Source organism: Protomyctophum parallelum (genome assembly GCF_964188405.1).
Source record: "Protomyctophum parallelum genome assembly, chromosome: 3".
In the NCBI taxonomy this organism is placed as follows: domain Eukaryota; kingdom Metazoa; phylum Chordata; class Actinopteri; order Myctophiformes; family Myctophidae; genus Protomyctophum; species Protomyctophum parallelum.
The window spans coordinates 25,476,001-25,503,299 of record NC_139698.1 but is presented as its reverse complement, the minus strand read 5'-3'; the positions used below and the strand labels follow the sequence as shown (position 1 = coordinate 25,503,299).

At 42.0% G+C, this 27,299-nt stretch overlaps 2 protein-coding genes across 5 annotated transcripts; both read left to right on the top strand.

Annotated features, from left to right (window-relative positions):
* The first annotated feature begins 752 nt into the window (after positions 1–752).
* Positions 753–21,316, top strand: pex5 (peroxisomal biogenesis factor 5). 2 transcript variants are annotated; one of them, XM_083761069.1, is made up of 16 exons: positions 753–918; positions 3,460–3,618; positions 4,414–4,452; positions 5,250–5,367; positions 7,063–7,209; positions 7,569–7,653; positions 10,144–10,234; positions 11,287–11,409; positions 13,884–13,967; positions 14,417–14,536; positions 15,057–15,200; positions 15,660–15,730; positions 16,241–16,456; positions 17,509–17,674; positions 18,265–18,422; positions 18,751–21,316. In XM_083761069.1, the coding sequence occupies exons 2-16, from the start codon at positions 3,505–3,507 to the stop codon at positions 18,989–18,991; spliced, it is 1,917 nt and encodes a 638-aa protein (XP_083617195.1). In that variant the 5' UTR covers positions 753–918; positions 3,460–3,504; the 3' UTR covers positions 18,992–21,316. The 2 variants fall into 2 exon arrangements, with proteins under 2 accessions (XP_083617195.1, XP_083617196.1); XM_083761070.1 differs by lacking the exon at positions 11,287–11,409.
* A 595-nt stretch (positions 21,317–21,911) lies between these two features.
* Positions 21,912–25,675, top strand: cdca3 (cell division cycle associated 3). Of its 3 annotated transcripts, none has more exons than XM_083760541.1 (7): positions 21,912–22,039; positions 22,405–22,576; positions 23,183–23,300; positions 23,432–24,170; positions 24,318–24,925; positions 25,203–25,279; positions 25,436–25,675. In XM_083760541.1, the coding sequence occupies exons 2-7, from the start codon at positions 22,424–22,426 to the stop codon at positions 25,526–25,528; spliced, it is 1,788 nt and encodes a 595-aa protein (XP_083616667.1). In that variant the 5' UTR covers positions 21,912–22,039; positions 22,405–22,423; the 3' UTR covers positions 25,529–25,675. The 3 variants fall into 3 exon arrangements, with proteins under 3 accessions (XP_083616667.1, XP_083616668.1, XP_083616666.1); XM_083760542.1 differs by having other exon boundaries at positions 23,432–24,429; positions 24,643–24,925; XM_083760540.1 differs by having other exon boundaries at positions 23,432–24,925.
* Positions 25,676–27,299: the final 1,624 nt, after the last annotated feature.

Genomic DNA, 27,299 nt, shown 5'->3' with positions numbered 1-27,299 from the left:
CCTCCAATAGTCCTATGTCTCTCTATATCTAATTTTCAAGGTTACATGAATTAGTTGATTATGGTAAATAGTGAGTAGTTTTATGTTTATGTTTTATGTACAGTTGTTACATTGTTATAAACCAGCTACATTGCTATACATAATAACATTAGTGTACCTGTACGGTACCTCTATTAGATTATGATTTAGCTCCGTTCCCTGCTGTCAGATGTAACACTGAACTTCATAACATATCAAATAGTGTGACTCTAGAGGGCGCTGTTTGCGTGATCGATATAGATAAAAGAAGATGCTTTGCACTGTATCCCATCATAATCAATTGGCTTTAGACTAAATTGTTATGTTATAGTAATAGATTAATTTGTCAGAAACCAATAAGCATGGCTTTTGAAACCTGGTTTTATTGGAAAACTTAATTGTCACCAAGTTCAAGTTGTTGTTTCTTTTGCTTTATTGGGTCGTCCACTCACAGTTAACATTCTTTGTATTGAATTGTGCTTGAAATGTACTGTAATTCTGCAAACTGTTAATAAATATTTCAATCAATCAATCAATCAATCAATCAATCAAACCTGCCAAGCAGGCGATGTCGAAAAACGGAGACCTCTGGAATCAGTATTCGATATGTCACTGATTTAGGTATAACACGGCACAAATGCAACAGCGTGCATTTCCTGCGTAAACCGGGTCTGAGAATAGGAAACCCATTGTACGCTTTAGAACGAGTGTTCGGTGGTTTTTAGTGGGTCATGGGGGAAGGAGGTAAATAAAGGGACACGCTGCTAATAAAATACACAGGGAGGTAGCTTAGAACTTAAGTGTGCTTTTTCTTGGAAGTTGGCGGCCGCGACAACTTTGCCTCTTAATAACACGATCATTAAACCAGACACAAAGAAGAGGAGAAGACCCCCAGGAGAGGTAGGTGGCAAGATGAACATCATGCTTCTGCTACCATATACACATAGAAGAATGCAGTAGCTAGCTAACGGTTAGCTATCTCTACAAACCCAAAACAGGCTGCTGCTGATCACTGTCTAGCGCACCTTTGTCGTGTCTCATGTTAATTCGCTTCCATTTTACTTTGCTAGCCTGTGAAGTTTAACAGTATATAATGTTATTACCTATAACATAGGCGTAAGTTGTTTAACAATGTCCACAACCTGTCCACAGGACCACACTTGCAGCAACGCTAACGTTGTTTGTAGTTTTCCAGACCTGGGGCAAAGCAAATATAGCTGTCTGTATGTTTATGTTATGTTCAGTCTTTTTTCTTGTCCCCATATTATGATTGTCCCCTCGTCTGTCTGTCAGGTAGAGCCCGACAAGTATAGGTACGCTTTAATAGGCATGCCTATTGATGATGTTGATGAATGAATGATTGTCTTAATTGGTGTATGGTTGATTTTGTTGACTATGAATGGACTTAGGATGTTGGACAGACAAAATGAAAACACACACACACACACACACACACACACACACACACACACACACACACACACACACACACACACACACACACACACGCAGTGTGATGGATAGGTTGAGGCGTACAGTAAGTGACCAAGTGTCTACAATAATTGCAGTAGTGTGTATTCATATGATATCTTTGTCTAATCCTCGTTGTGCGTCCCTATAATCATATACAGCAGCTATTAGTGGCAATGAAAAAAGCAAATCTCTAAATCTACAGACCTTCCCTAAGACAAAGAGTGTGAAAGAAAAACAGACCGACAGACTACCTGTAAAATGTAACACCTCAGCACATAATTGACTGGAGTGATTTTTTTGTATTTTAGTCTATTGCATCCAAGCGTGTACACTGTACAGTGAGTGCTGTTAATGACAGGGGCTTAGGTTTCTGCTTTATGGAAAATGTCATCACTTTCCTGCACAGAGAGGGTCTGGCGAGGCAGAGCTGTTATTGTGTCTGCTGTCCTAGATACAGTTTACACTGAAGGTCGGCTGTGAACAGAAGTGTTTGTTTATTAACCACCTCTCATTGAGTTGATCAACTGCTATAAAACCACCAGGGTGAGTGAAGTAATTCAACTAATAAGGGAAGTGCCAAACTCTGCATTATTCGTTTACATTATACATTATTTATTTGTGTGTTGTTGGACATTACAGATAATAACTGTGTGTGTGTGTGTGTGTGTGTGTGTGTGTGTGTGTAGTGTCATACAGTACTGCATGATTGTGTACCGTAAAGGCTGCAACTATAGATTATTTTCTTAGTGATTAATTCTTGATTACCCTTTTTGATGAATTGAGAAGCTGGTTTAAAAAATATATATTTTAAACATTTTCTATATCGATGAATCGATTAACCAATTAAGCTGGATTTCTTTTTTTGTGGCACAATGATGCAAAAAATACTGGAATTAGCAAAGCACACACACCCTCACAATTCAATTCAATTCAATTCAAAGGCCTTTATTGGCATGAGAAAACATACGTTTAGATTGCCATACGTTTACATTGCCAAAGCCCTCACAAAGCTTTGCATTGCAATGCGTTGCGAGCTTGTAGATCTGGAATTTTTTTTCTTTTTCTTTTTACATTTTGAAATATTTTGCCTATAATAACATGCCCAAAATAGGGATAGCTTATTAATCTATTATTCTATTAAATTCGTGATTATCGATATTTGTTTTGAATCGATTAAATCTGTTAGTTCGATACATTTTTGTACCCCTAGTTTACTGTGTCTAAGGTCCTGCCCTGTGTTTATCGAGACCACACGGATACAAACTCCTGAACCAATTGATATCAGATCCTAATTCTAGTTTTCTAATTCTAATTCCTAAGCTTGGAAATGGTGAGGAACACACACACAACACATGAAGCTTGAAGTTGGTTGTGTCTGTGACATGTCACAGAGGGGCATAATAGGTTATGGCACTGCAAGGGAGAGTTTGCTTTGCTTGGCCTGCCTGATCCTTAAATAGACCACCTATCTCTCAGCACAGCATTCTACAGCTCTGAATATGATATGGCCCTGGTTGACTTTGTTTATGTCAGCGACTGAGAAGTGATAAACATTCTCTAGTGGTGGTGTTTTGGTTTTCTTTTCAAGGGAGTAGACTCAGTAGAGTTTGTAGACATAAAACCTTTTCTTGAGAGCATGTGATTTGCCAAACTCTTAACAAACTGTAGTCGTCGGTGCAGAGATTACTGTGTCTGCAGTCGAGTTCAGGTTTGCGTTTCCACCTCCCACTTCGGAACCAAGTGATGGACATGTTATCTGCAGGGCTGTTGTTGAATTGCTTTCCTTTTCAGTGGTACATACTGCTATCTCGGACTGTGACCACTGACCAATATGAATGTCTTGGTGCTAATTCATTCATGACTACACCAATGATATCCTTAAAATATTTTGAGCTGTAGATATGTTTTAAGTATTTTTCTGCCAAAACAATGTTAAAAGACTAAAGCCTTTGTCCATTTCCTCCTCAGCTGTAAAGGTGGCCTGATTGGGGTTTGCCTCTTCCTGGTGTTGCCATGGCGATGCGGGAGTTGGTGGAGGCAGAATGTGGGGGAGCCAATCCCCTCATGAAGTTGACCGGTCACATGACCCAGGAGGGAGGGGCATGGAGGCACCGGTCCACACCCACAGTAAGTCATTGGAATGTAAAAATTAACATAATATGGAATGCAGGGGTTGACAGTGACACTAAGGTCCCAGAGGCACTTGCCTGTCATGTTCTACTTGCCCTCAGGTCATGGCTAACCTCGCCTCACCAGGCTTTCCACCACCTTGCATGGTGCCTGGTCTCTGTTTCAAAAGTCTGTATGATCCGGAGCGGAGCGGATGATATGGTTACGTCATGTTGTACTATTGTTTTGTAGTCGACAGACAGGAACAACAGGCAGCGGCAACTTCCTTTTCCCTCTCAATAAAAGCTCTCGTAGCCTGTAGCTTTTATTGAGAGGGAAAAGGAAGTTGCCGCCGCCTGTTGCTCCTGTCTGTCGACTTCTTGGGACTACAAAACAATACTACAACATGACGTAACCATATCATCCGCTCCCGCCCGGATCATATACCGAAATGAAATGGTGCCCAGGCTAGGTCATGGCAGGTCACCCCCAAAATATTTGAATTGTTAATTACCGTTCATTTTAAATTGTATAATATATTAGTGTTTTTTTGGGGTTTAAAATAAAAACGGCACTATAACATGAAAGTAGCCTGCATGGCAAAATGCATGCAACATGTACACTTATTAGCCCACAGACCCCCAAGTTTTGACATGTACCACAGAAGTTATAGACGGCTACCAAATATTTTTATGTCACACAGATTAACACTGTCTGATAACTAGTGTTAATCTATGAAATTTGCTCTTTGATAACAAATTTACAAAGATTGTCTGGTCCTAACTTTACCTTTTGTCCTCTCTTTTCCTTAAGATTGCCCCCACATCCATTGAAATAGCAACTGAAGAAGAGGTCAGTGTTCATTGCAGTCTGTGTTCGATTGATGTTGGTCTTTTCTTTGTGACAATGTATTCAGTTCGACGATGGAATCTATTTCTGTGGAATCACAAAAGTGTGACTACTACTACCGCTACAAAGAGATGTGCTCCACCACCAATATCCATCCAGCTCGTTCCATGGCCAGTTTGCGTTGTAGAGTACAGCATCTTGCAATGGGTCTGGTCCACAAGATTCGATACACCACCAAGATACCCATGTAGCATGTACCTGTCTAAATACTTCCTTAATGTAAACGAAGTCCACACCCACAACACCAGAGGGATTTCAACAAACCATGTTCAACCCAGATTCGGCACAAACAAGGGACTAAATTAATTTCGCTCCTATGCCACCAAAATGTGGAACGCCCTACCAACAGTCATTAAGAAATGTGAATCCCTTGACTCCTTCAAAACCACTCTCAAAGGGCACCTAGGGACGGCTACAATTCGAAACTGGCCCCCTTAAAACCTGAATCCCCCAACCACCCCTTTTTCCCCTCACTGACAGTCACTGTACATGTTTCCCCCCCCCCTTTTTACCTCCTCTATGATGATTTCCTGTTTTTGGCTATATAGAAGAGTATATTTGTACGTCTCTAATTGTTATGATGAATTGAACTTGGTGGACCCTATAGTAAACAAGTGTAATGCTTTATGGTGTCGTCCACAGTTAACAGTTTTGTATTGAGTTGTGCTTGAAATGTACTGTAATTCTCCAATCTCTTAATAAATTCATCAATCTATCAATCAATCAATCAATCTTTTCAGTTGGTGAATGAGTTCCTGCAGGCCCCTCCACGGCCCCCACACACCTTTGATATGGGCCAGCTCTTGGAGGAGATGCAGCAGATCGACCAGCAGAACTACAGACAGGCTCCACAGAGAGGTTCACTTATAATAATAATAATAATAATAATGGATTGCATTTTATAGCGCTTTTCTATGCACTACGTGCTTACTCGAAGCGCTTTACAGTGGTCCATTCATTCATACATTGGGAGGTGAAGCGGCGAACAGTCGACGCCAACTTCCCACATTCACACACCAATGTGGCAACCACTGGAGGCAAAGTGGGGTTCAGAGTTTTGACCAAGGACACTTCGACCACTTATGTATTTTACTGCAGTGGTTCCCAAAGTGGGGTCCGGGGACCTAAATTATATTTTGGAACCATATGGACCCGTTCGGGTCCATTTGGTTCCATTTGTACACTCTCAGAGTTAAATTAACAATTGATTTTACAATATAAATTGGGGGTCCCAGAGATAGAAATGCCATTAAATGGGGGTCCGTAGACTAATGCATGTCAAACTGGGGGGTCCTTGAAATTAAACGGATTGAGAATCACTGCTGGAGCCTAAAACAAATTTTCTCTTATGGGGGTCCCTGGCATATATTTTCTAATGGGGGTACTTGGGCAAATGAGTCATTGGGAACCACTGTTTTACTGTACTGCCTGGGGATGTAAAACCTGGTGTGGTTTCTCTTTCCTCATTCATCATTCCTTCCTTTCCATACATTTCCTCCAACTATTTCTCCCCCAGTCTGAAGCTAGCTGGTTCCTGTTCCAAAGAGGTTGATTTGAGATGGAACATATGTTATATACTTTCTAACCCCATCATAAATCAAAATATACTGTAGGTCTTGTTTGGTAATGTTTTACCAACATTATTACCAACATAAACAAAGCATTTACATCCCCTAAATACTAGTCTGACTAACACAAACTGCTTGGTATTGAATCAGAGTTGTCATTTGTTAGCTTCAAGATGGGGATGTATCCATCCAACCAGCATAGCATCCGGCACAATCCATTCATTATCTATTATAATTACTATGCTGACAAAGTCAAAGGAACCGTCCCAGACTTTTTTGTTTTTTGAAGGGGGGAGCTTTTTTTATTTAGATATTTTGGGATCTTCTTTGTCTTAATTTGGATAGTACAGTTTAGATAGACTGGAAACAGGGAGAGAGAGACGAAGTGACACCCAACAAAGGTCAATGGGCTCAGGAATCGAACCTGCGACTCCAGCCTGTAGTGCTAGTTCTTCTGTCAAGAGCTGAGTGAGGGAATAAAAACATTTCTGCACTGGAATTTGTTTTATTTTTGAAGGTGGGGATTCATCACCGATTGGGACTTTACCCTCCTCAGCTCTGATTGTTATTTAAGCTGATGGTTGGTCAGATGTATGTCAGATGTATTGGTCAGATGTATGTCAGATGTATGTTATTATGGCATATGTTCTTTCATAATCAACAAAGCAAATCAATCACTCAATCTAAGCCATAGGATGAACATTGTGTGTTATTCTGAAAGTTTAGGCTTGACAATTATGTCACAGTTATTACATAATCGCAATTATTCTTTTGCATAATCATGAATTGTTTCCAAGTAGAAAAATGTCCATACATTTTCAATAGCAGAAATGGCAGATCTAAAAGTTTATAACGCGTGTCGTAAGCTTGTAGATCAACTGTTTCTGCTATTATGTCAATTTTTTAATTTGTAAATTGTTAATCGTGACAGTACTAATTAATGTTGGCGCATCATCACCGTTGTCTCATTCTATCTAACTAACAGCTCCAGGTGTGGCAGCGTTGGCTCTGTCTGGGGACTGGTCGGCTGAGTTCCTGTCAGGTGCTGACTCTGCCTCCTCTACGGGTGTGACCGGGCTCGGTGACACAGCCGACGCAGACTGGACAAGAGAGTTTATCGCTGAGGCTGCAGGTAGCTTTGGGTTGCATACGGAGATGAGGCTATCATCTCTTTCTGTTCACAGTTTTCACCTTTTTCCCAGATTCTCTTTCTCACTCACTCACACACACACACACACACACACATGCACACACATGTGCGCACACACACAGTAAGTCATTTTAATATAATTTATTTTAAGCGCGACCTATCCCCTGGGGGTAGATTGCACGTTCACTTTAAATAGTAAGGCCATGGTTTAAAGACGGCATACATTTTTCATTCCATTTTGGAATGGAAATGTGATGGTATAAGATAAGTGCTCCACACGTATCGGTTGGCCCCAGCTTTTTGACGAGGTGGGATACGTGGGTGTCCTTCTGTGTTCTTAGATCCTGGCCGCTGGGCAGAAGAGTATCTGGAGCAATCGGAGGAGAAGCTGTGGCTGGGTGACCTGGGAGAAAAGGACCATGAGTGGTGAGATTCAACATTCTGTACCTTAATGCCATATGAGAGCTAATGGGTATGGTGCTGTGTGCATTGGTTCTCTCTTTCTCTTGTGCATGTAACAGGCAGACAGACAAGCACACATATTTTAGTGTCCATCATCCATAAACCTCCATAAATTTGTGTTTGCCTGGTGGAGAAATCCTCCCTGGAGCCTGCTGGTCCTAGTCCAGGCCTTGAGGCTACATTGCAGTTTACCAGACACAGTAGCAGCTGAAATGGTCCATGTTTGGGGTGGCTGTCTCTTTAATAATCTAATAATCTGATGCTCTAGTCTAGGGCCGTCTGCATGACCCTCTGCAGATGAGGGCAGTGCAGTTCATATGCCAAGTGGTGATGCATTATCGGATGATCTCTGCTGTGTCTCTGTCGAAGGTCCATAGGATCTCCTTGGGCCCCATTATGCCAAATTCCTTCCGTCTGAGGTGAAAGAGGCTTTTGCTTTTGCTTTGCCCATACTCTTCACCGTTTTGCAGTCGACTGAGAGATTTGATGTGGAAGAAAAATGCATAAACACACCATGAAATAAAATAAAATAAATAAAAAAGTGAACGCAAACTAAAACAAAACAAGTCCATCCAGTATAATCACAGAGTGGGAGTCAAGGGAACATACCAAGGAATATGAAGCAGAATCTTTTATCTGGTCCAACTGCAAAGAGAGAGAAGGCCATACGTGTGGGTGCAGAGGAGAGGACTGAAAGGAAGAGAAGAATAGCGATGGCGCATGCACTGCCAGAAAAAAAGCTCTGAGACCTTAAGTATGCTCCCGTTGAATTGATGCTTTTGTTGAGACGCTGCTCGGTGTCTGCAGACGCGACGGTCTTATCTGACAGCGCTAGTCACCGCCGGTCACACAGCCACAGAGGAGCTCCATCATGATACTCGATGAATAGGAAATGAATGCAAGTGCTTGAAATGCTGACGCTCAAATGTATTTTTTTTTATTAATTGTTTTTCAAGGTTGTGACATTTCATTCCCACTGAAAGCACAGATTGTGGTGCAATGAAGTATTCACTTGCATAATGGTGCACTTAATGGTTATCTTAGAACCTGTTTAAGATTAATCGGTTGTATCAGCTCCTTCTTTAGAAGAGAAGTCACATGTGATTCATCCACTATACGTTGTCCTATATACTGTACATAACATGACACTACTACTGCATGCATGCAGTGATAAAGGCCGAATAGGCTGAAATCTTACTGCTGCTCAGGCTTTTGCAGCTCCTCCAGAACGCCACTGCCTGCCTCCTCACTGGCAAAAAGAAGCTGGATCACATTGCTCCCATTCTGGCCTCGCTTCGTCGGCTTCCGGTCCGCTTTAGAATCCATTTGAAGCTTTTAATGTTTGTTTTGAAAGCTAGAAAAGTAGAAATGGGCTTGCCCCCTATTTCCTTAGTCCTAGGACTACACTCCACCCAGAGGTCGGCCTGGTCGGCCGACCAGGTGCTGCTGGTTGTGCCCACCTTAGACATATAAAGGTAGACGCCTCTTCCGGCTCTGGGGCGTGTGTTCTGGAGAGGGGGCAAAGCTTTCCCAAGATTCCTTGCGAAGCATAGCGGAAGCACAGCGGAAGCATGAGCGGAAGCGGTGCCAAGCTTCCGTGTGCGTCACAGAGTGGATGTTCGGATCCGGAAAAGATGTGCTGTGATTGGCCAGTAGTCACCCTATGTGGCAGCATGGCGTCTTCCGGCACACTTCCACCCCAGAGTGTAAATTGTTCAACCCTCCCGGCGACACACACATGGCTCCAACGAACTGCAGCGGCCAATGAGGCATCTATTTTTGAGGGGCGATGAAGGTGAGGACGCAGATTCTGGCCGGAATGAGATGATGTATGATGATGTACGATGATAAGAGCACTTCACACGGGTGTGATTTTTCTTTTTAAATATATTGTGCCCACGACCAGGATGAAGACCAGAGGTAATCAAGCCTTTGCTGCGGCTGCCTGAAGCTCTGTAACATTCGAGCATCCCAGTCCACACTTTCAAATACTTTCTGAAGACATATTTATTTTCACCTGCCTTTGAGCGCACCTGAAACTGACACTGTAGGGCCATAGATCTCACCTCACTGTTTTCGGCTGTCTGTATTTTTAACTTCTTGTAACTTCTGTTTTCAATGTGTTGTGTATTTTGCTGTGTTACTGTTGTTCTCTTGCTATGTTGTATAGCACTTTGGTTGGCTTCAGTCATTGTAAATGTGCTTTATAAATAGAAGTTGAGTTGAGTTACCAGGTCTTGTTTGATGGCCAAAATATATGTATGCTGCGTGCTACCATACATGTTTGGATGTATTTTGAAGTATATGTTTTGGGTATTTAGCACCACAGTAAGAGCTTCTTTCTGTGAAGGAGTGTCCAACTCCTCCACTGCAACAGAAGAGACGTATTTCTGTCTGGTGGCATCCTTATATGACTTGGTTTATGAATAACTCTGTCTTCTGTTGATCTGATAGGACTAAAGAGTATCAGCCAGGAGACGAGTTAAAGCAAACGGCCAATGAACTTGTGTCAAAGGTTGATGACCCCAAGTTACAGAACACTGAGGTGAGCTGTGTGTTTTGTGTGTAGCCAACTCCCTCTTACGTATCAATGTGTTGTACCATTCTTAATTTTTGTTTACTTAATTTATCACCATACCCACCCCCCCCCCAGTCTTGTCTGCTTTGAGGAGTGCTGTGAGAGTGTATTTTAATGTTCATATTATATTATAGTTTCCTTGAGGTTTCTATCTCTGGCAATCCTCTTTGGTAATTTGATATCCATTACACATCAGAGACGCGCCTCGCTACCTTATTAACTTTGTGTACTTTAGTGTATGTGTTTGTGTTAATGACCTCAGCGTAAATGTCCCCTGGTGATAGGCGTGAATTCCGTTTGTGTCCGAGCATAGTCATGGTGACGCCCCGCCTGCCTGTGATTGGCCTACTGACACTGCCTGTCTTGACTGTCCTGCTGGATAGTCTGATGCAAGGTTACTCCGTGGTGGGAAATGGAGGCAAACTAATATTGTTTATGCCGTTTGCTTTGATGGAATAGTTGAACATGCACGCCATAATATGATTTGATTTGGGTGTGTTTGTGTTGATTGTGTAAACTTGAAACATTATTGTACTATAAAAATATCTATTTTCCCTTCATCTTTATCCATTTTAGTGTAATAGTATTAGTTTACTATAATTAGATTAATACACGATAATCAACACTAACACTTTATTTAGAACACACCCAAATCAAATCATAGTACAACATACGTGTTATTCAATCAAAGCAAACGGCATAAACAATATTAGTTTGCCTCTTCTACAAAAATAAAACGTACAAGTTAGTTACAACTTACAAGGCTGCATTATTTTGCGCGTGCCAAGCTGTCACTCCTGTAGCGTATTGTTACAGTAACTTCGCGTCTCTGATGACAGTCAAGACGGGCAGTGTCAGCAGACCAATCACAGGCAGGCGGGCGTTACCATGCCTCAGCCATGCCTATCCTTGGACACGAACTGAATTCACGCTGGTGATAGTAATGGCCATTATGTTATTGTCATTATTCTTTTGTTTGTTTTGTCCGGTTTGTTTTTCCCCCCTCCGCTGTTGTGTAGTTCCTGCGGTTCATTAGGCAGATTGGCGAGGGCAGTGTGACAGTGGAAAACAGAGCAGACAAACAGCTCACAGATAAAGCTCAGGCCACGGAGGCTCAGAACTGGGTGTCCAACCTCAGCCAGGTACGAGACACCTTCCCAACAAGCATGGGCGGCAAGCCATTTAACCACGTGAACCCTAGTGCCCTATATTCTGAGCATGTCATATTAGGCGAACATTCTGCAAAAATAGGCGAACATTTGGCAAAAATAGGCGAACATTTACTGAAAATAGCTGATATACAAGCTCACAATGCGTCACAAAGCGGTAAGCTTGTAGATCAGCTATTTCCCGTGAAGAGATTTGAGAAAAAGGGAGGGGACCAAGTACAGACCCCTGAAGGACAACGGTCAATAAAGTATGTAGGGTTTAAGTGACATCTGCAAGGAAGATATGAGTAAATTAACATACCGGTATGGAGAAACTATGCAGAAATGCCTACTGAGTGGCAAAAAACTACTTTCTGACCTTGACAACCCATGCATCCAAACAGAGAAGTCCTATCTTATTGCATTAAACAATGTTAAACTCACTTTGTATGTTGCTTTGCCACTTGATGTGCCATTCACTTTAAGCATGCGCATAGCCTCTATTCTTAATAATAATACCGGTAAGTTAAATGATAGCTATGACAACTAGAACAGATATTATACATTTGGAAAGACATGACGCAACAGAGAAACTATATTAAATGGCAACTTTATTGATATCTTACCTGAATCCTGTCATTGTATTGTGGACAGCAGGGAAAACTCTTGACATATCACTTTGCAGCGACTTCTGTGTCTTGAGAACTCTGGAAATACCTAAATAAAATAGGGTGTCCCTATAAGAAAAGCAATTGCAAAACATTTTTGTAAACAATGTTCAAAAACTGTAAGTAAAGTAAGCAAGACATTTATGAAATAATATAAACATAATAACAAAATCTCACAATGAATTAAACATGTGCATGAATCAATATGACAAGTAAAGACCACAGAAATGGATTACAACATCCCAGTGATTTGGAATGGTACTAACCACTTACCACCACTGCGCATGGGGTGGCTGCAAATGGTAATTCACTGCTGTGGATTCAATCTGGTTTCACTTTCCCACCACCGATGCCACTAATGTACGCCTATAGTGACTCACTGCCCCAGTGTCTGATGCTGGGTAATATGACCACAAAAGCAACCGCTAGCTTGTAATATGACCTTCCTTACAGCTGCACATTGCAGACAGAGATGATCCAGTGAGGAATGGATTCTTGTGAATAGGAAATCTGGTCCTTCTATATTTTCATAATATTTCATATGCCTCCTTGATTCCTCATGACATAACTATGGTCAGGATGAATCACCTAATCTACATTTTTTTCCATTTAGGACTCCCTCAAAAGATGAGATGTTACATGCCAAAAACAGAGCTATCCTTTCAATAAATTGTGAAAACTCCCTATACTGTTTCTGCTGAGTCTGTTCATAGCTGTGGCTCTTTGTGCACCTAGTGCTGTCCTCTAACTGAGACATCTAATCTCCCTCCGCTTTCCGTTTGCCTTTGAACTCTTGGCTTCCCGTTCCCTCGATTAACACCTGCCATCCATCTACTCCCGATTGCAACTACTCTGTCCTAATTCCCCTTCCAACGAACCATTCACTCCACTCTCTTCCTTAAAACATTGCCCCCTTGCTCCTCTGCTGCCTGCCCACCCACCCCATCCCGCTTAACCCTCCTAGTTCCTGGAGGAGACTGGGGGAGGGAGTCTTCTCTTGGAAAGCCAGCAGAGGTGCGCAACCATTGAAAATACTAAGGCCAAACAGGCCGAGTGGTGGGCCAAAGTCTTCGGGCAGGTATGACCACCACTGGTGTCACGGTGCCATACTCGGCCTTGTGGCAGTTCCATGGCAGTGCCAAGGGACGTGGCATTCAAACTCGATGTTGGGTTCACAATTGTAAGCGCAGGGTTTTGTTATGGCTTCTAATTACAGCTTAGTTAGTACTAGTGTAACCTCTAGTGCCCAGTACTTTCAATATGGGTGGTAGTATTTTCTATATAAAACTATAGGGAGATGCAGTAAGCTGCTGTGAAGTTTGCTGATACAGTTATTTTACATATTATTTTAAAAGTAATGATAATAAATGTGGAGTAAAGATGTTAAGGTATTAATGGGATATTTCTTTCATGTGAAAGGGTGTGGATCTCTGTTTGTTTGGCTTCTCTTTTCTTTTATATTGTCTTCCCTTCCATCCATTTTCCATCTATTTCTTTGCTTGTTTTCCATTCTGAAACTCGGCCTACTATGCTGTTGACTCATACTGGACACCAGTAACACTGTATAATTGCAGTTTTAATAGTTTATTTTTTATTTTTATATATATATTTTGTAGGGTTTTGTTTCTCATAAATGCACACTGCCAAAAACGGGAAACAACCAAATCCTGCCAAAAGAATAATTTTGTTGCATAAATCACTGAGAATAATTACATTTAAGAATAGCTGATTCGTAAGCAAATAACGAGTATGTAATTTTCTTTAGCCATAATAGTGCAGCTCTCTATTGTTCCCGTCAAGGTGTCCGAGGTGTCAGCTGAGGCCTGGGTAGACGAGTTTGCCGCTTCAGGACCTGACTTCCAACAGGCCAAAGCTGCAGTGGAGGTGAGACTAAAACCCAAAGTTGCAAATTCAAACAAAGCTTAGATTAGATTCAGTTTTAATTGCATTCATGATTTAGCTATGGTATGTTTACTTTGTACAAGCCATCTAGAACAGGGTTTGTCAGCCATGCAGTCCGGGAACCTAGTTATTGGTTATTATTATAATTAGCCTGACGGCACACTGCGGGTTCGAGTCCCGTTGTACGGTCTTTGCTGCATGTCTCTCGTCATCTCTCTCCCCCCGTTTCCTGTTCATCTCTACTACAGTGTATAAATAACAAAAATCTGCCTGTCTGTATGTATGTATTTACTGTGTATGTCCTTCCCCTTACCACACTTTTCTACTTGCAGGTAAAGTATTTATAAAGATCGACCTAGATTTAAAAAGAATATTGGAAGTGATTTGGGTTATATTATATGATCAAAGTGACATGTGTGTGTTTGATCCAGAGTGATGTGGACTTCTGGGAGAAGCTACAGCAGGAATGGGAGGAGATGGCCAAGAGAGATGCGGAGAGTCACCCCTGGCTGTCTGACTTTGACCAGCTACTCACCACTTCCTATGACAAGGTATGCTCAGTTCCTCACTGCCAAACAGATGGATATGTATTGAATATTCTGATCAGTCATGTGTATTGTTTTAAGATTTATTTGTATTTTGTTTATAGCAAAGGCACGTTTCTGTTGTCTTCCTTCATTCAGTGAAATATTTGGGTACCATAGTAAATTGTGGCAAATGGCTCTCCCTTGCACTTACAGTACAATGCTGTGGTAAACCAACTTCATCTGGCCTAATGTGGCCAGATGATGTGGCCTCCACTGTGGCCTCCACTGTTTAACCAATTTGTTGAAAGTACCTCAACACTGCATGTCTTGTCATCATGTGCTTACCCGCTGACCATGCATGGAACGCCTGTGTAGCACCCTAAAACCACAGCTCCAGTCATTTTATAATAATTAAAAGACATGTAATGGAATCTGAAATGAACTAAACCAGGCTTTGTATATTCAAGTAGTGGCTATAATAGACCAATTTAAAACAGCCTAAATGAAAACATCAGCTCCATGGTCTCTCTTGTATTTGTTCCAGGGGTACCAATTTGAAGAGGACAACCCTTACCTGTCCCACCAAGATCCCCTGGCGGAGGGCCTTAAAAGGATGGAGGCCGGGGACATCCCTGGTGCCGTGAGGCTCTTTGAAAGTGCCGTACAGAAAGAACCAGAAAACCAGCTGGTGAGGCGCTTTGGTTTACTTCATGCTATGCTACATGTATGCTCTCCTCTCTTTGCATAGGATAAAAGGTCACGTCAAACTCCACGCATATTAATAATATTTTACTCTATTTATCTATGTTTTGTTTTCTTGTTGTTTTCTTGTTTTATGTTATGTTACATTGTAACTGTACATTGTTGATGTGTTGTAATCTCGGCACCACTGAAAAAGAGGGTCCCAGCCCTCAGTGTGTTATCCGAGAACTAAATAAAGGTTGAAATGAAAATTACGTTTCCGATAGCTTTAAGCCGACAGATTTATCGGTGAACTATCTCCGATAGTAGTAAGAATGGCATTTATTGGGTTGATGGCTGCTTTAAAAATGGTTGAGTGCTTTCTCTTTGTTTGCTTCATATTTTATGGCATGTCTCAGAACAATGAATTGTATGCTGTCGTTTCTCTCTTTCTATTGGATTTCAGGCATGGCAATATCTGGGAACCTGTCAAGCAGAGAATGAGCAAGAATTTGCTGCCATCAGTGCCCTCCGAAGGTATGGACGCAGAATTGCTAAAACGTTTTTAAAAGTTTAAATGGCTTTGAGGAAAAAAAGGAAAAAAAATCAATCTCAAAGCTCACAATGCATCGCATGATCATGATGCATTGTGTGGAGAGCTGCTATTTTTGTTGTTTTTGACAAATTTTAAGATATTTAAAAAATGCTACTGGTAAACAATGTAGGGGTTCCAGGTTGAAAGTGGTTAAACTGGCACAATAATCTAATTATGTGAACTTGAATTTAAATTCAATATTATTTTCTTTTCACCCCTTCATTATCCCCTCCTTTGCAATTGCTGCCCCCTGGTGTCCCCCTGGGTGCATTGCCCCCCCACTTTGAAAATCAGTGATCTAGAATCTATCAAGAGAGTTTACCCATGTGGCTAATCCTAAACATAGGTTAATGAATACAGCAATTTCACCACACAATATATTGTATGGTAAAATACAGTGAAGTGGGTGTCCGAGTATGCTCGTATTTTTATTGTCTCTCTTCCTCCGTTAGATGTATAGAACTGCAGAATGACAACTTGACTGCTCTGATGGCGCTGGCTGTCAGCTTCACCAATGAATCACTGCACAGGCAGGCCTGTGAGACTCTCCGTGACTGGCTGAGGCACAATCCCAAATACCGCCCCGTTCTGGAGCAGAGCGAACGTGAAAGGGAGAAGGACGGTGCCAGAGAGAAGGAGAGGGAAAGATTTGGATCGCTGCTTCCAGAGTGAGTACAATAGAAGAGGGGAGACAAAATGCCTTTCATTTCATGGTGGTAGAATTTCATTTCATCATTTCATTTCATATTTATTTATTTCATTTCAGTTATGGTTTAACATGATTATATACTTTTTACTTTTTACATATTCCATAACGGAAAAGAAAAGGAGCAGGAAGAAGATACATCTTATTGATAAACGTAAACATCTAATTGATGCTGCTACCAACCATTCGTTTTACATCACCATGATTACATCAAATAAAAAAAGAGAGAAAACAAACAAAGACAAGAAGAACATAGAGCTCAACAAGAGAACAAACAAAACAAAGCAAATCTGAGGGAACAAAAGAAAAAAAAATCTAACCTTCTAATTCATAATTCATATTTTTTTCCTTTTTAAACACTTTCTTAAACTGAAACACTGTTGTACAACTCTTCAACTCCTGGTTTTGTGAATTCCATAACTTTATACCTGTAACAGAAGTGCACATTTGTTTTAGTGTTGTCCGAGCGAACAGATTCTATGGTCCTCATCCTCTGAGCTAAACACAATTACTTCTGTAACTGTATTTGCAATTATCTGTTTTTCGCTCTGAACACCACTATAATGTTCGTTATTCAAACAAGCCTATTGGTGTGTGCTCTGAAATCTTCTTTAGAAACAGACAAGATACAATAGATTCATTAACAAAGAGGTATTCTACAAATTCTAGATAATAATTACAAAAAATAATGCTACGCAAATACGTTTGGGATATTGGTAGAATGTTGGGTAAAGAATTGGGAAAAGCCCAATTTGTGTTGAAATTGTAATTCATGCTCAACTTTACAAACATTGCTGACTCCATCATCCAAAAATGTTTTTAAAGCTGGAATCCAGAACTGAATAAAACATTTGAACCCATCTGTATGGTACAGTGTGTTAATACAGTCTCCCATGACCAAGAAGGCCTTCTGTATTGGAGGTGGTAGTATTGATTGACAAGAGTTAAAATCCTGGATAGGACATGAAACGTACAGATTGCAGCTCTTCATCCCTCTCTCTCGTTCTTCCTCAGGTCATTGTTTACTGAGGTCCAGTCTCTGTTCTTGGGTGCGGCTAATGCTGATCCGGCCCGGGTGGACCCACAGCTTCAATGTGGCTTGGGGGTCCTCTTCAACCTGAGCGGAGAGTATGACAAGGCCGTGGACTGTTTCACCGCTGCCCTCTCTGTCACGCCACAGGTTGGACTTTGGTCTCTTTTTTTTTTACCAATCACAACACACGTTTCAGACACAGAATGTAAACCGATCTGTAAAGCCTCAATGTTCCTCTTCCTTGGGCAGTACTTCCACCATATTCCAGTACTTAGATCTCACCCAGAATTAATAATACCATTGCCATTCTGCATTCTGTGTTTATGTGTACCAGAACAAAGTAGTTAAGGGGAATAGCCAAATACTATTGTTGGCAGCAAAATGGAATATCCTCAGAACTATTACAGCATTTCTACAGTGTTACTGACTACTATGTACTGACAAAAAACATCTTTCATTTGTATACAATATACATGCATATACAGTACATAGGCATGAATAAGTGAGAAAAAGAGTTTACCTTACCTCGGTCTTCTAAATGCCTAAATTGTACAGTAAATTACATTTCTTTCTTAATATAAAAGTTGTAATGGCACTCACTGGCCACACTTTATGGGATTATTGCTGTGCAGCTCTGTACTAACTTGCTACATCTGTGTCAAATTTTCCCTGTGCACATCATAAGCTGTCAATTTTTGATGTAGTGATTTTCCATGTCTCGTCCCTTTCGCTGTCAGGACTACCTTCTGTGGAATAAGCTGGGTGCCACATTGGCCAATGGGAGCCGCTCGGAGGAGGCAGTAGCCGCCTACAGGACAGCATTAGAACTGCAGCCAGGGTTTGTCCGCAGTCGATACAACCTAGGAATCAGCTGTGTCAACCTAGGAGCACACAGGTGAGGGAGACGTGTTAAAGTGTTTGTTTTGTGAAGAGGATAACCGCTAAAATCAGCCAGATTATAGTGGTTTCAAGTATACTAATAAATGCATTGTCATCATCTCACAGAGTACATTTTCAAGTATACAAATAAATGCATTGTCATCATGTCACTGAGCAAATTTTCATGACACATATTCCTGGTCCTGTTTTTGTTTTGGTTCCAAAATGAATGTGACTGCCTGTTATCTGAATCATCCAGCAGGTTCAAACTGAAATTTGTCCATCACACAAATGTAATTCCCCATCCCCTGCTCATCCTGCCTTCTCCTCCCCGCGCTCTGCAGGGAGGCCGTGGAGCATTTCCTCGAGGCCTTGTCCCTCCAGCGGCAGGCTTCGGGGGACGGCGCAGCTCGTGGACCCGGAGGGGCCGCGGCGACCATGATGTCGGACAACATCTGGTCCACCCTGCGCATGGCGCTGAGCATGATGGGCGAGAGCTCTCTGTACACGGCCGCCGACCACCGTGACCTGGACACGCTGCTGGCTCACTTCTGCCAGAGGGAGGTGGAGGGCGGGTCCGATTGAAGAACGGGCACAGCTGAGGACGGGACCGGGAGAGGGCTGATAACATGCGAGTGCTTTCTGTCAGGAACAAAGTGTTTGGCTGAGGTGGAGGAGAAGTGAGTCAGTGAGGAGGACGGGAGGAACGGGGATAGAGTTGTAGAGAGATGCTGTACAAGGTGTCTCGGAGTGGATGGAGCTGGCGGAGAGGACAACAAGGGAGGGAGGTGTACTGAGTGAGTAGGACACTGAATCATCCAGTACACAAAAGGGAATGGATCGTGTACTCTCACTGGGTCTCTTCACGTGCATACAATATTCCAGTTACCGTCAATAATCAGGTAAAGGTAATACTTTGACTAAAGGTCAACTTCCCTCCATAGCCTTTGTTCACGTGTGATACTGTAGCTGGGTTAGAGAAAAATGGGAAAGATCTTTGGTCTGTTAACCAGGTTAAGCCCGGCCCAATTCTGACCTACCTTTTGTGACGATATGATCAGGCTAACGGGTGTACTCGATAATTGCTAGCTATAGTCTGCCTTAATGGGTTTAATATAAGATTAGCATGCCTGTAAGTGTACCCGGTGTTAATTAATCACCAAATAGACTGTATCATGGACTCATACTGACATACAGTGACGGGGCAGTTCACCATCTTAACCATATCTTCTCTCAGACTTCATCTGACTTTATTCTCCTAGTAAGGTTTTCTCTACACTCTAGTCTAGAGTTATGCCCAGACTAAATCAAGTGTTTTCTGGTGAAATGCCCCTTAAGTGACTCGCATACAATACGAGAGTATTATTTTCTGGAGAGACGCCACCAGCAGTAATGGTTAATTTATACTTTCTTGTATAACCAATGTTACCAAAAGTAACAAAACGCAAGGTTGGAAATCAGTTATGTTCGGCAAGCAACGCGGTCGTATGACAATGTAATAAACTGAGCTCAAGTCTCACTGTGATGGCTGTACACACAAACATATTACCAGTCTATTTAAAAATAGTATTGCAGGTTTCTCTTCTAATTTCCTCCCCTTGCACTGAACTGATAAAAACAAAATGGGCATAATGAAAGGTAACGTCCATTGATTTCAAGTCTTTTGTAAAATAAGATGAAGGATGATGATGGAGTGTCCTTGTGACTTGAACTTGTATGTAGTAACCTGTGAAAGGGACAGTTTTGTTATAGAACTCATTGCTTTCATAGTCCTTGTTACTGATGGCTGGTAAGTACCATTTTGAACTTTACACACATACAGTAGATTTTTCAAGGTACGATATTACCACTGTGCTTACAATTGAAGGGTTTCATTCCAAATTGGTAGATATCCCAACCATACAAAAAGGTTAATCAGTAGCCAATTTAAATCATACAGTGGATATTTACCTCTAAAATGCATATTTTGCATGCACAGGTCTTTAAGTCAGCTAGCCTATATCTTTGAATATACCATAGTCACGCTACTAGCATGACTGTTGTAACCACAGTTGTCGCATTGTTCCAATCAATGCCAGATATGCGTGTTAATGAAACTCTTCATTTTATAAATGGTGTTCTAAAACGTTAGTGGGATTAAGGCTGGGCCAGGTTCACACTACATGATACTGTATCCACCAGTTGGAAGGGCTGAACTGTCTGCTATGCTTGTTTGTCTTTCTTTTCTGCTCCCAATAATGGTTGCAAGGAAGACTTCACCACTTTTCAACCTATCTTCATATAATAGGTCCTCACTAATAATGATAAAATGGCAAATTATTTTCTACTCAGTCTGTGTCTCATAGAAGGGCTGTGGGCAGTTCAGAAACCAGTTCACCAGTTTTTATGTTTAGATTTTTATTATCGTGAGATCGATGGCTTCTGTTTTCACATTGCAACTTTTCAGGACTAGAAAGCCTGCAGTTTCTATTAGCTTGGATTCCCTATCGATGATGTCACTGGTGGACAGGTTTCTGAACTGCCCACAGCCCTCCTATGAGATGAGACACAGACTGAGTAGAAAATAATTGTGCCATTTTATCATGATTATTACTGAGGACCTATTATATGAAGATAGGTTGAAAAGTGGTGAAGTGGTCCTTTAATAGTCGGCATGATGGACTGAGAACCAGCAGGGATCCAGTTTGGGACATAGACCATAACACCATGTAATTGTCTCATTTCCAGGCTCCTCTGCTCTTTTACTTTTTTCAATGCTTCTCGTTGTAAGACAATTTGCTTTTATTGTAAATTAATTCTATCTGCCATATTGTGTATTGTAACATAATTATTGCACTATTACTTTTTTCAAAACTAGTTAACCTAATTGTAATGTTTAATATAATATTCAGCAATAAAGCTCTGATTCCACATGTCTTGTTTTTTTTAATTTTCAAACACCAAATTGGTACAGCTCACTTGAATAGAAATGCACCCTTACATGTCAGAACAAAGTTTATGAATAAGTTGTATGGGTTGGCAAAATGGCACCCCAGCCTGTGTCCCCAGCCCAACAACAGGCCCACGGTGAGGCCTTTAGGAGGGCCATTCAAGCTGCAAAAGGAGCAGGCACCATCCATGCTATGTATTTTATTTATTGATACTTTAATTGGTCATGTTTTATATTTTTCATGTTATCACAGGTACACTGACAAATGTCTAATTTTGTGTGTGATAGAAGTGCTCCACTCCCACTATTATGTATTATGCTCACATGGTTTTCAACATTGCATTTCATAATGTGATAAACAACAGAAGGCTGTTTTGTTTCAAACCCAAACGCTTTCAAACGTTAGCATTTACATTTCATTTACATATGTCCCTCCCTCTCACTTCCTGAATGTTGTAAACCAATCAGCGCTGGGAGGTGGGTAACTGGAATTCTCAGGAGTACGCTGACTGGCTGGTTTGAAAATAACATGCACAAGAGTTGCCTTTTAAATCTAGTTGTGCTCCGACTGCTGCTTGTGTGTGTCTGTCTGTCTGTGTTCTTCTTGTGTGAGGCAGTAGCATAACTTCAGCCAGTTGTCGTCTACGTTTTTCTGACTCCGAGGGCGAATACACAAAAGACAACCCGTTTTCAACGTGTTTAAGGTAAGAAGTATTTTGCTAAATGGTGGACCCTGTTGTAAACAAGTGTAATGCTTTATCATAATATGGTTCGTCCACAAGTATTTTAACAGTTTTTGTATTGACTTGTGCTTTCGTTTGAAATAAACCCATTCTGCATGCCATACTTTGAAATAAAAATTCCAATGAATCAAAACATCGAGGAAAATCTATTCAACGCAAAAGTGGTTGCATCCCATTAAATGTTAACGTCGTAGGCTACCAACTTTTCTGCAGGAGAGCAGCTTTACTGCTTTAGCCCGAAGCGTTTGCTAACGGTTAGCATTCAAGATGCTTCGTTGTTAACTGAACGTCGACGGGGCTGACTTTTCATCCATATTTTGCACTAGGTAACTTGTTAAATCCACCATGGGATCCAATCTGTCCAGAGAGAGCAGCACGCTGGCCGTGTCTTCCACGCCAAAAGCAGACCCAGCAGTACAGCGCATAAAAAATGAGCGACTCGCTCAGTTGATTGATCCACGCTCTCCTTCAACGGACATTGACCGTACACCCATTCAGGTACATTTTTACTTTTCTTGTTGCTATAAATGTAATTCATATTATCAAGCTAGGTTGCCAACGACACTGCTTCGCTCCGGGAGGGGATTGATTAATACCGGTGGGTATTGTCAAGCCCTGAGATGTTTAAATTAATATTCATAATATTCATCATATTGCATTTGATTTTTTTTAGTTTAAAACGATGATGTTAAACTATATATTCTGAAGTAATACTAATCATTCATTGTTAATGGGGTGTTTGTTTGTTCAGTAATGGGGGTCTCTATGTCTCTCCAGCTCTTCAATAAACAAAACTGTCAGCCACTTCCAATTTCATGTGCGCAACTGTGCAATCTGTACTCTGCAAGTATCTCTCTCCCGATTGGATAAAATGGGTATCCCGACCTGAAAGGCTTATTTCTGTTTTCTAAAGTAAGGAGAAATGGAGACTCCTGAACAAACACTCCTATGAGAATATAGAGCTATTAAATTAACCGTTATTTTAACAAAATTAATATCTCCTTTTCTTTTACTCTTTGAAGTTGTCTTATTGCTGTCTGATACTTTTGAAATTTAATTATTACAATTGTGTGTATAAAGTATTTTGGCCTGTGCTTTATTTAGGTTGCTGCAGCTTCTGAAACTTCAAAAGTGGTGACGAATGGATGTGCTCTCCCTTCAGAAGATTGTAGGTCGCCTACAATTGGAATTACCCGTACGCCTGTGAGAGATGAAATGCGAGGTATAATTATAGCCTAGTGGAAAACTTTGTAGAAATACAGTTTCTACTGACATGTACTGTTTGTAGAGCTTTTGCCATGTGGCACTAAAGCATTTAGTACAGATTGTGACATCTCAACTCTTATCTTGCAGTGACAGTTGGCTCCTTTGCTCGTCGACTCGGCGTCCTTTTTTACAACGAGGCGGCCAGCGTGTCCGTTGCACCTCCTGGCAGGTTCTCTAAACCATCCAATCTCAATGTAGAGGAGGAAAAACCCATCGCTGTGCCTGGGGAGCTGGGTTCCATGGAGCCCCTCCTGGCTTGCCTGCCCCCCCAGGACTTTGGCACTATGGCCCAGCATGCTAACCTCCTGAGCACACCAGTCAAGACTCCTCCTCTCAGCACAGGTGACATGAGTCCTTTTGTGCTGCTTGAGGACCTCCAAATAGAGGTTGATGCTGACCAGACCCTGGAGGAGGCGGAAGAGGCCAGAGAGTCACCCGTCCACAAGAGGCTGAGTATGAGCCTGATAACTTGCCATGAAGGGGCAGCTTCATCACACATATTTGCTGAGGTGCACTGTGACAGTCCATCTCCGGTGGCTGCGGTGGAGAATTCAAGGGTAGGACCTGACCACGCCTACGCCCTTGCCTCTGTCACCCATGAGCCTGCATCTCCCCAGTCTCCTGCCCAGCTTGATGTGTTTACAGTGACAGAAGTTTCAGTCTCTTCTGAGCAGCTTGAAGAGGCACGGGTGTCTTCCTCCATCGAAACAGAAGAGTCAGACACTGTACCAGAGCCCCTCATGCTTCTTACTACCCCAGCTGATCTTGAGCCCCACACCTCCGTTGCCCTTGAACCCCAAACTACCCCTGCTGCCCTTGAGCCCCACACTTCCGTTGCCCTTGAATCCCAAACTACCCCTGCTGCCCTTGAGCCCCAAGCTACCCCTGCTGCCCTTGAGCCCCAAATTACACCTGCTACCCCTGAGCCAATTGTCCCTGAGGCCCAAGTTACCCCTGCTGCCCTTGAGCCCCAAATTACACCTGCTACCCCTGAGCCAATTGTCCCTGAGGCCCAAGTTACCCCTGCTGCCCTTGAGCCCCAAATTACACCTGCTACCCCTGAGCCAATTGTCCCTGAGGCCCAAGTTACCCCTGCTGCCCTTGAGCCCCAAATTACACCTGCTATGCCTGAGCCAATTGTCCCTGAGGCCCAAGCTATTCCTACTGCCCTTGAGCCCCAAGTTACACATGCTACCCCTCAGCCCCAAATTGTCCCCGAGGCCCAAGTTACCCCTGCTGCCCTTGAGCCCCAAATTACCCCTGAGGCCCAAGCTATGCCCACTGCCCTTGAGCCCCAGACTACTACCCTGAAGCCTCCAGCTGTTGTTGGCCCCACCCCAAGCCCTCAAGAGGTACAGTCCTGTATGGGTCTCCGTTGCCCCAACCTCAGCTCAAAGAGCCCCAGCCAGGTCGTGTTCAAACCACAGTGGCTGGGGAAGGGCTTTGGTGCTACAGGGCAGAGAGCCCGAGGAGTGCAAGCAGGGAGAAGCAAGGGAGGTTCCTCGCCTCTCGCTGTCAGGGTGGCTGTGAAGAATGTGTTCAATGACAACAGGGGACAGTCCACTAAACCCAAGGAGAAAGGTGCGTGCAGGAAGTTTCGTGTTTGTGGCTTTGGTTTTTCAATCTGTAACAAAACGTTTAATTTCTACTTATTTTCAATGGGAGCAGAGTTTTATTTTGTGTTTTTTCAAAATCTGCGAATGGCAACAAACTGCTCTATTCCCATTGAAAAGCATTGGCAAATGCTCATAGGTAAAATCCCTGTGCCCTTATAATACACTTGATCTTCATTCCCCAACCTCTGGCTAAACTGTCTGGTGTTCATCCTAAATGAAAATGATCCTTCTTCCTCCTTCAGGTAATGCACTGGGTGAAGGCCGATCCCCGCTGCAGATTCTTAAAGCAACTAACTCTCCCAGGGAGCAGTCATCCCAGGTATGCATGCTTATATGTGAATAGAAATAAAATGATCCCACTCTTCTGAAATGTATCTCAAGGCTGCTCTTTATGAATGACTGGCTAAAATAAATGAACCCAATTAAGTTGATGTGTTTCCCCACCTCACACACTCTTCCCCCTCTCACCTTCTAGATGAAAGTGAAGGTGTCTACCCCAGACAGACAGAGGCTTGGACAGTTGGACCGCAGAACCCTGGCTGTCTCTCTGGACAAGGAGAACAGATGATGCAAATGCTATGCATGGCACTACACCACAATGTGTACAGAATCCTGCCACTTTAATCTTAAGTCTTTTAAATATGTCATTGTGTAAAGTAATCTGCCTTTCTTTGCAGTCTGTCTATTTTGTAAATAAATATAAATGTTGTTTTAATTGTTTCTGGTTCTGCTTTTGTTTGCTTGATTTTGCCTGTTGCCTGCTACTTGGCAACAAATGCAGACTTTGTTTTTAATTTGTACAATACCTATTTGTCATGTCATTTTATCCAGGCTATGACTGAGGGTGGTTTGAAATGTATTTTTCTTGTCTACTTTACTACTTGCATACCTTGTCGCCCACAGCAGAGCAACAAGAAAGGTAAAGTCTTGTGTATACATATTACAATAAATGCCTAGGGTACCACTTAAAACAAATCCAGATAGAAAAAACAACAGTTGGCAGCACAGTGCAGAGTTTTGATATTTCAGTTTGCAGTTATAAAGACTTGGCTTTGACATTCTGGGAACTTAACCACTTTAACCCTACTCGCGTCTATTTGAAAATAATAGATCAATAAGTTAACAGGATGGGTAAAATGCAGAGGACAAATTTCACCTATGTACTGTAGCCCAGAGCCTTAGATATAGACAGAGTTTATGCAAACTGCGTTCACTTCATGGGGCCAGTCCAATGGTGGCTCTTCTACATAGACTTCTATTGAGAATGCAGGGGACAACCAACTGGGACAAGTCCTGGACCGGAAGTATAGGCAGAAATTATTTTAAATCCCTTTCTTTTAGATTGTGTTGTATTAATAGTACAACATAAACATTAAAGAGACTTTAATTGTTACTGTACAATATATAATTATTTCAATGTGAAGTTCGCCAAAATAGTTTCCTATGTTTTTCAACACCCAAAAGAGTAAACAATCACACTGTGTGGTCAGAAGAGGCTTATGTTGAGGTGTGGCTTGCTTGTCTCTTCACTCTTTGCTGGGCTTTGAGGCAGGTATAGGCCTATCTGTCAAAACATAACATTGGGCTAATAAGGGCTTGTGTGGGGGGGGGCAATAAGTGCCATTGGCCCTTCAAGACGAACATTTGACAAGTAATGATAATTCCACTATCATAATGAATTACTTTTAATCTGCGATCAGTCAGTTTTAGTTTCAACTAGACTAATCAGATTGCTTATTGTACTGTCCAATGACATGAAATGGCACAAGGGACGGACTCTACAAAAGACCTCGCGCACCCCACTCTACAAAAGACCTCGCGCATCCCACACATGTGCCCTTTTCTGGAGTTTGAGCCCCTGCCCCCTCAGTGCTCTCTGCACGGCCCTGCTCTCACATGATATGCTATGCTGATTTACGATTACGAAATGCTTCTGTATGGTTTATATACTATAGCAATTGTAGCAACATTATTATCTGACAACAGATAATAATGGCTAAATCGAACTATTTTTGAAAGTATTATGGAAATGCCTGTTGATTTCAAAGAGCGGTGGTCTCTGGTGGCTATATGCAAGTATTGCACTTTCATGTGCAGCTGAGCCAAACAATGGAAATGCTAGTATACTAGTGCATTTCCAGTATACTAGTAAAACTAGTATGAAAACATAATTTAAAAAAATCCTGACCTGGCCTGAGTGGCCTCTGCAGAATCAAAGTTTTCAATCTGAATCTGAATGAAATAGGGGTGTGGCTGTACCGTAGCTGGCTGTCTGGCATCAGCTATGGCCGGGATGATATATTTCCCCAAACCTTCTGGATAGCTAGTAGTCCCTCCTC

What these genes read in the sequence shown, in the direction of transcription:
- pex5 (XM_083761069.1), top strand. Translation starts at nt 3,505, where the DNA reads ATGGCGATGCGGGAGTTGGTGGAGGCAGAATGTGGGGGAGCCAATCCC. An exon ending in CAGACAGGCTCCACAGAGAG is followed by an intron (nt 5,368 to 7,062) that starts GTTCACTTATAA and finishes TCTAACTAACAG; the next exon opens with CTCCAGGTGTGGCAGCGTTG. An exon ending in GTTTATCGCTGAGGCTGCAG is followed by an intron (nt 7,210 to 7,568) that starts GTAGCTTTGGGT and finishes CTGTGTTCTTAG; the next exon opens with ATCCTGGCCGCTGGGCAGAA.
- cdca3 (XM_083760540.1), top strand. Translation starts at nt 22,424, where the DNA reads ATGGGATCCAATCTGTCCAGAGAGAGCAGCACGCTGGCCGTGTCTTCC. An exon ending in TGTGAGAGATGAAATGCGAG is followed by an intron (nt 23,301 to 23,431) that starts GTATAATTATAG and finishes CTTATCTTGCAG; the next exon opens with TGACAGTTGGCTCCTTTGCT. An exon ending in CCAGGGAGCAGTCATCCCAG is followed by an intron (nt 25,280 to 25,435) that starts GTATGCATGCTT and finishes CTCACCTTCTAG; the next exon opens with ATGAAAGTGAAGGTGTCTAC.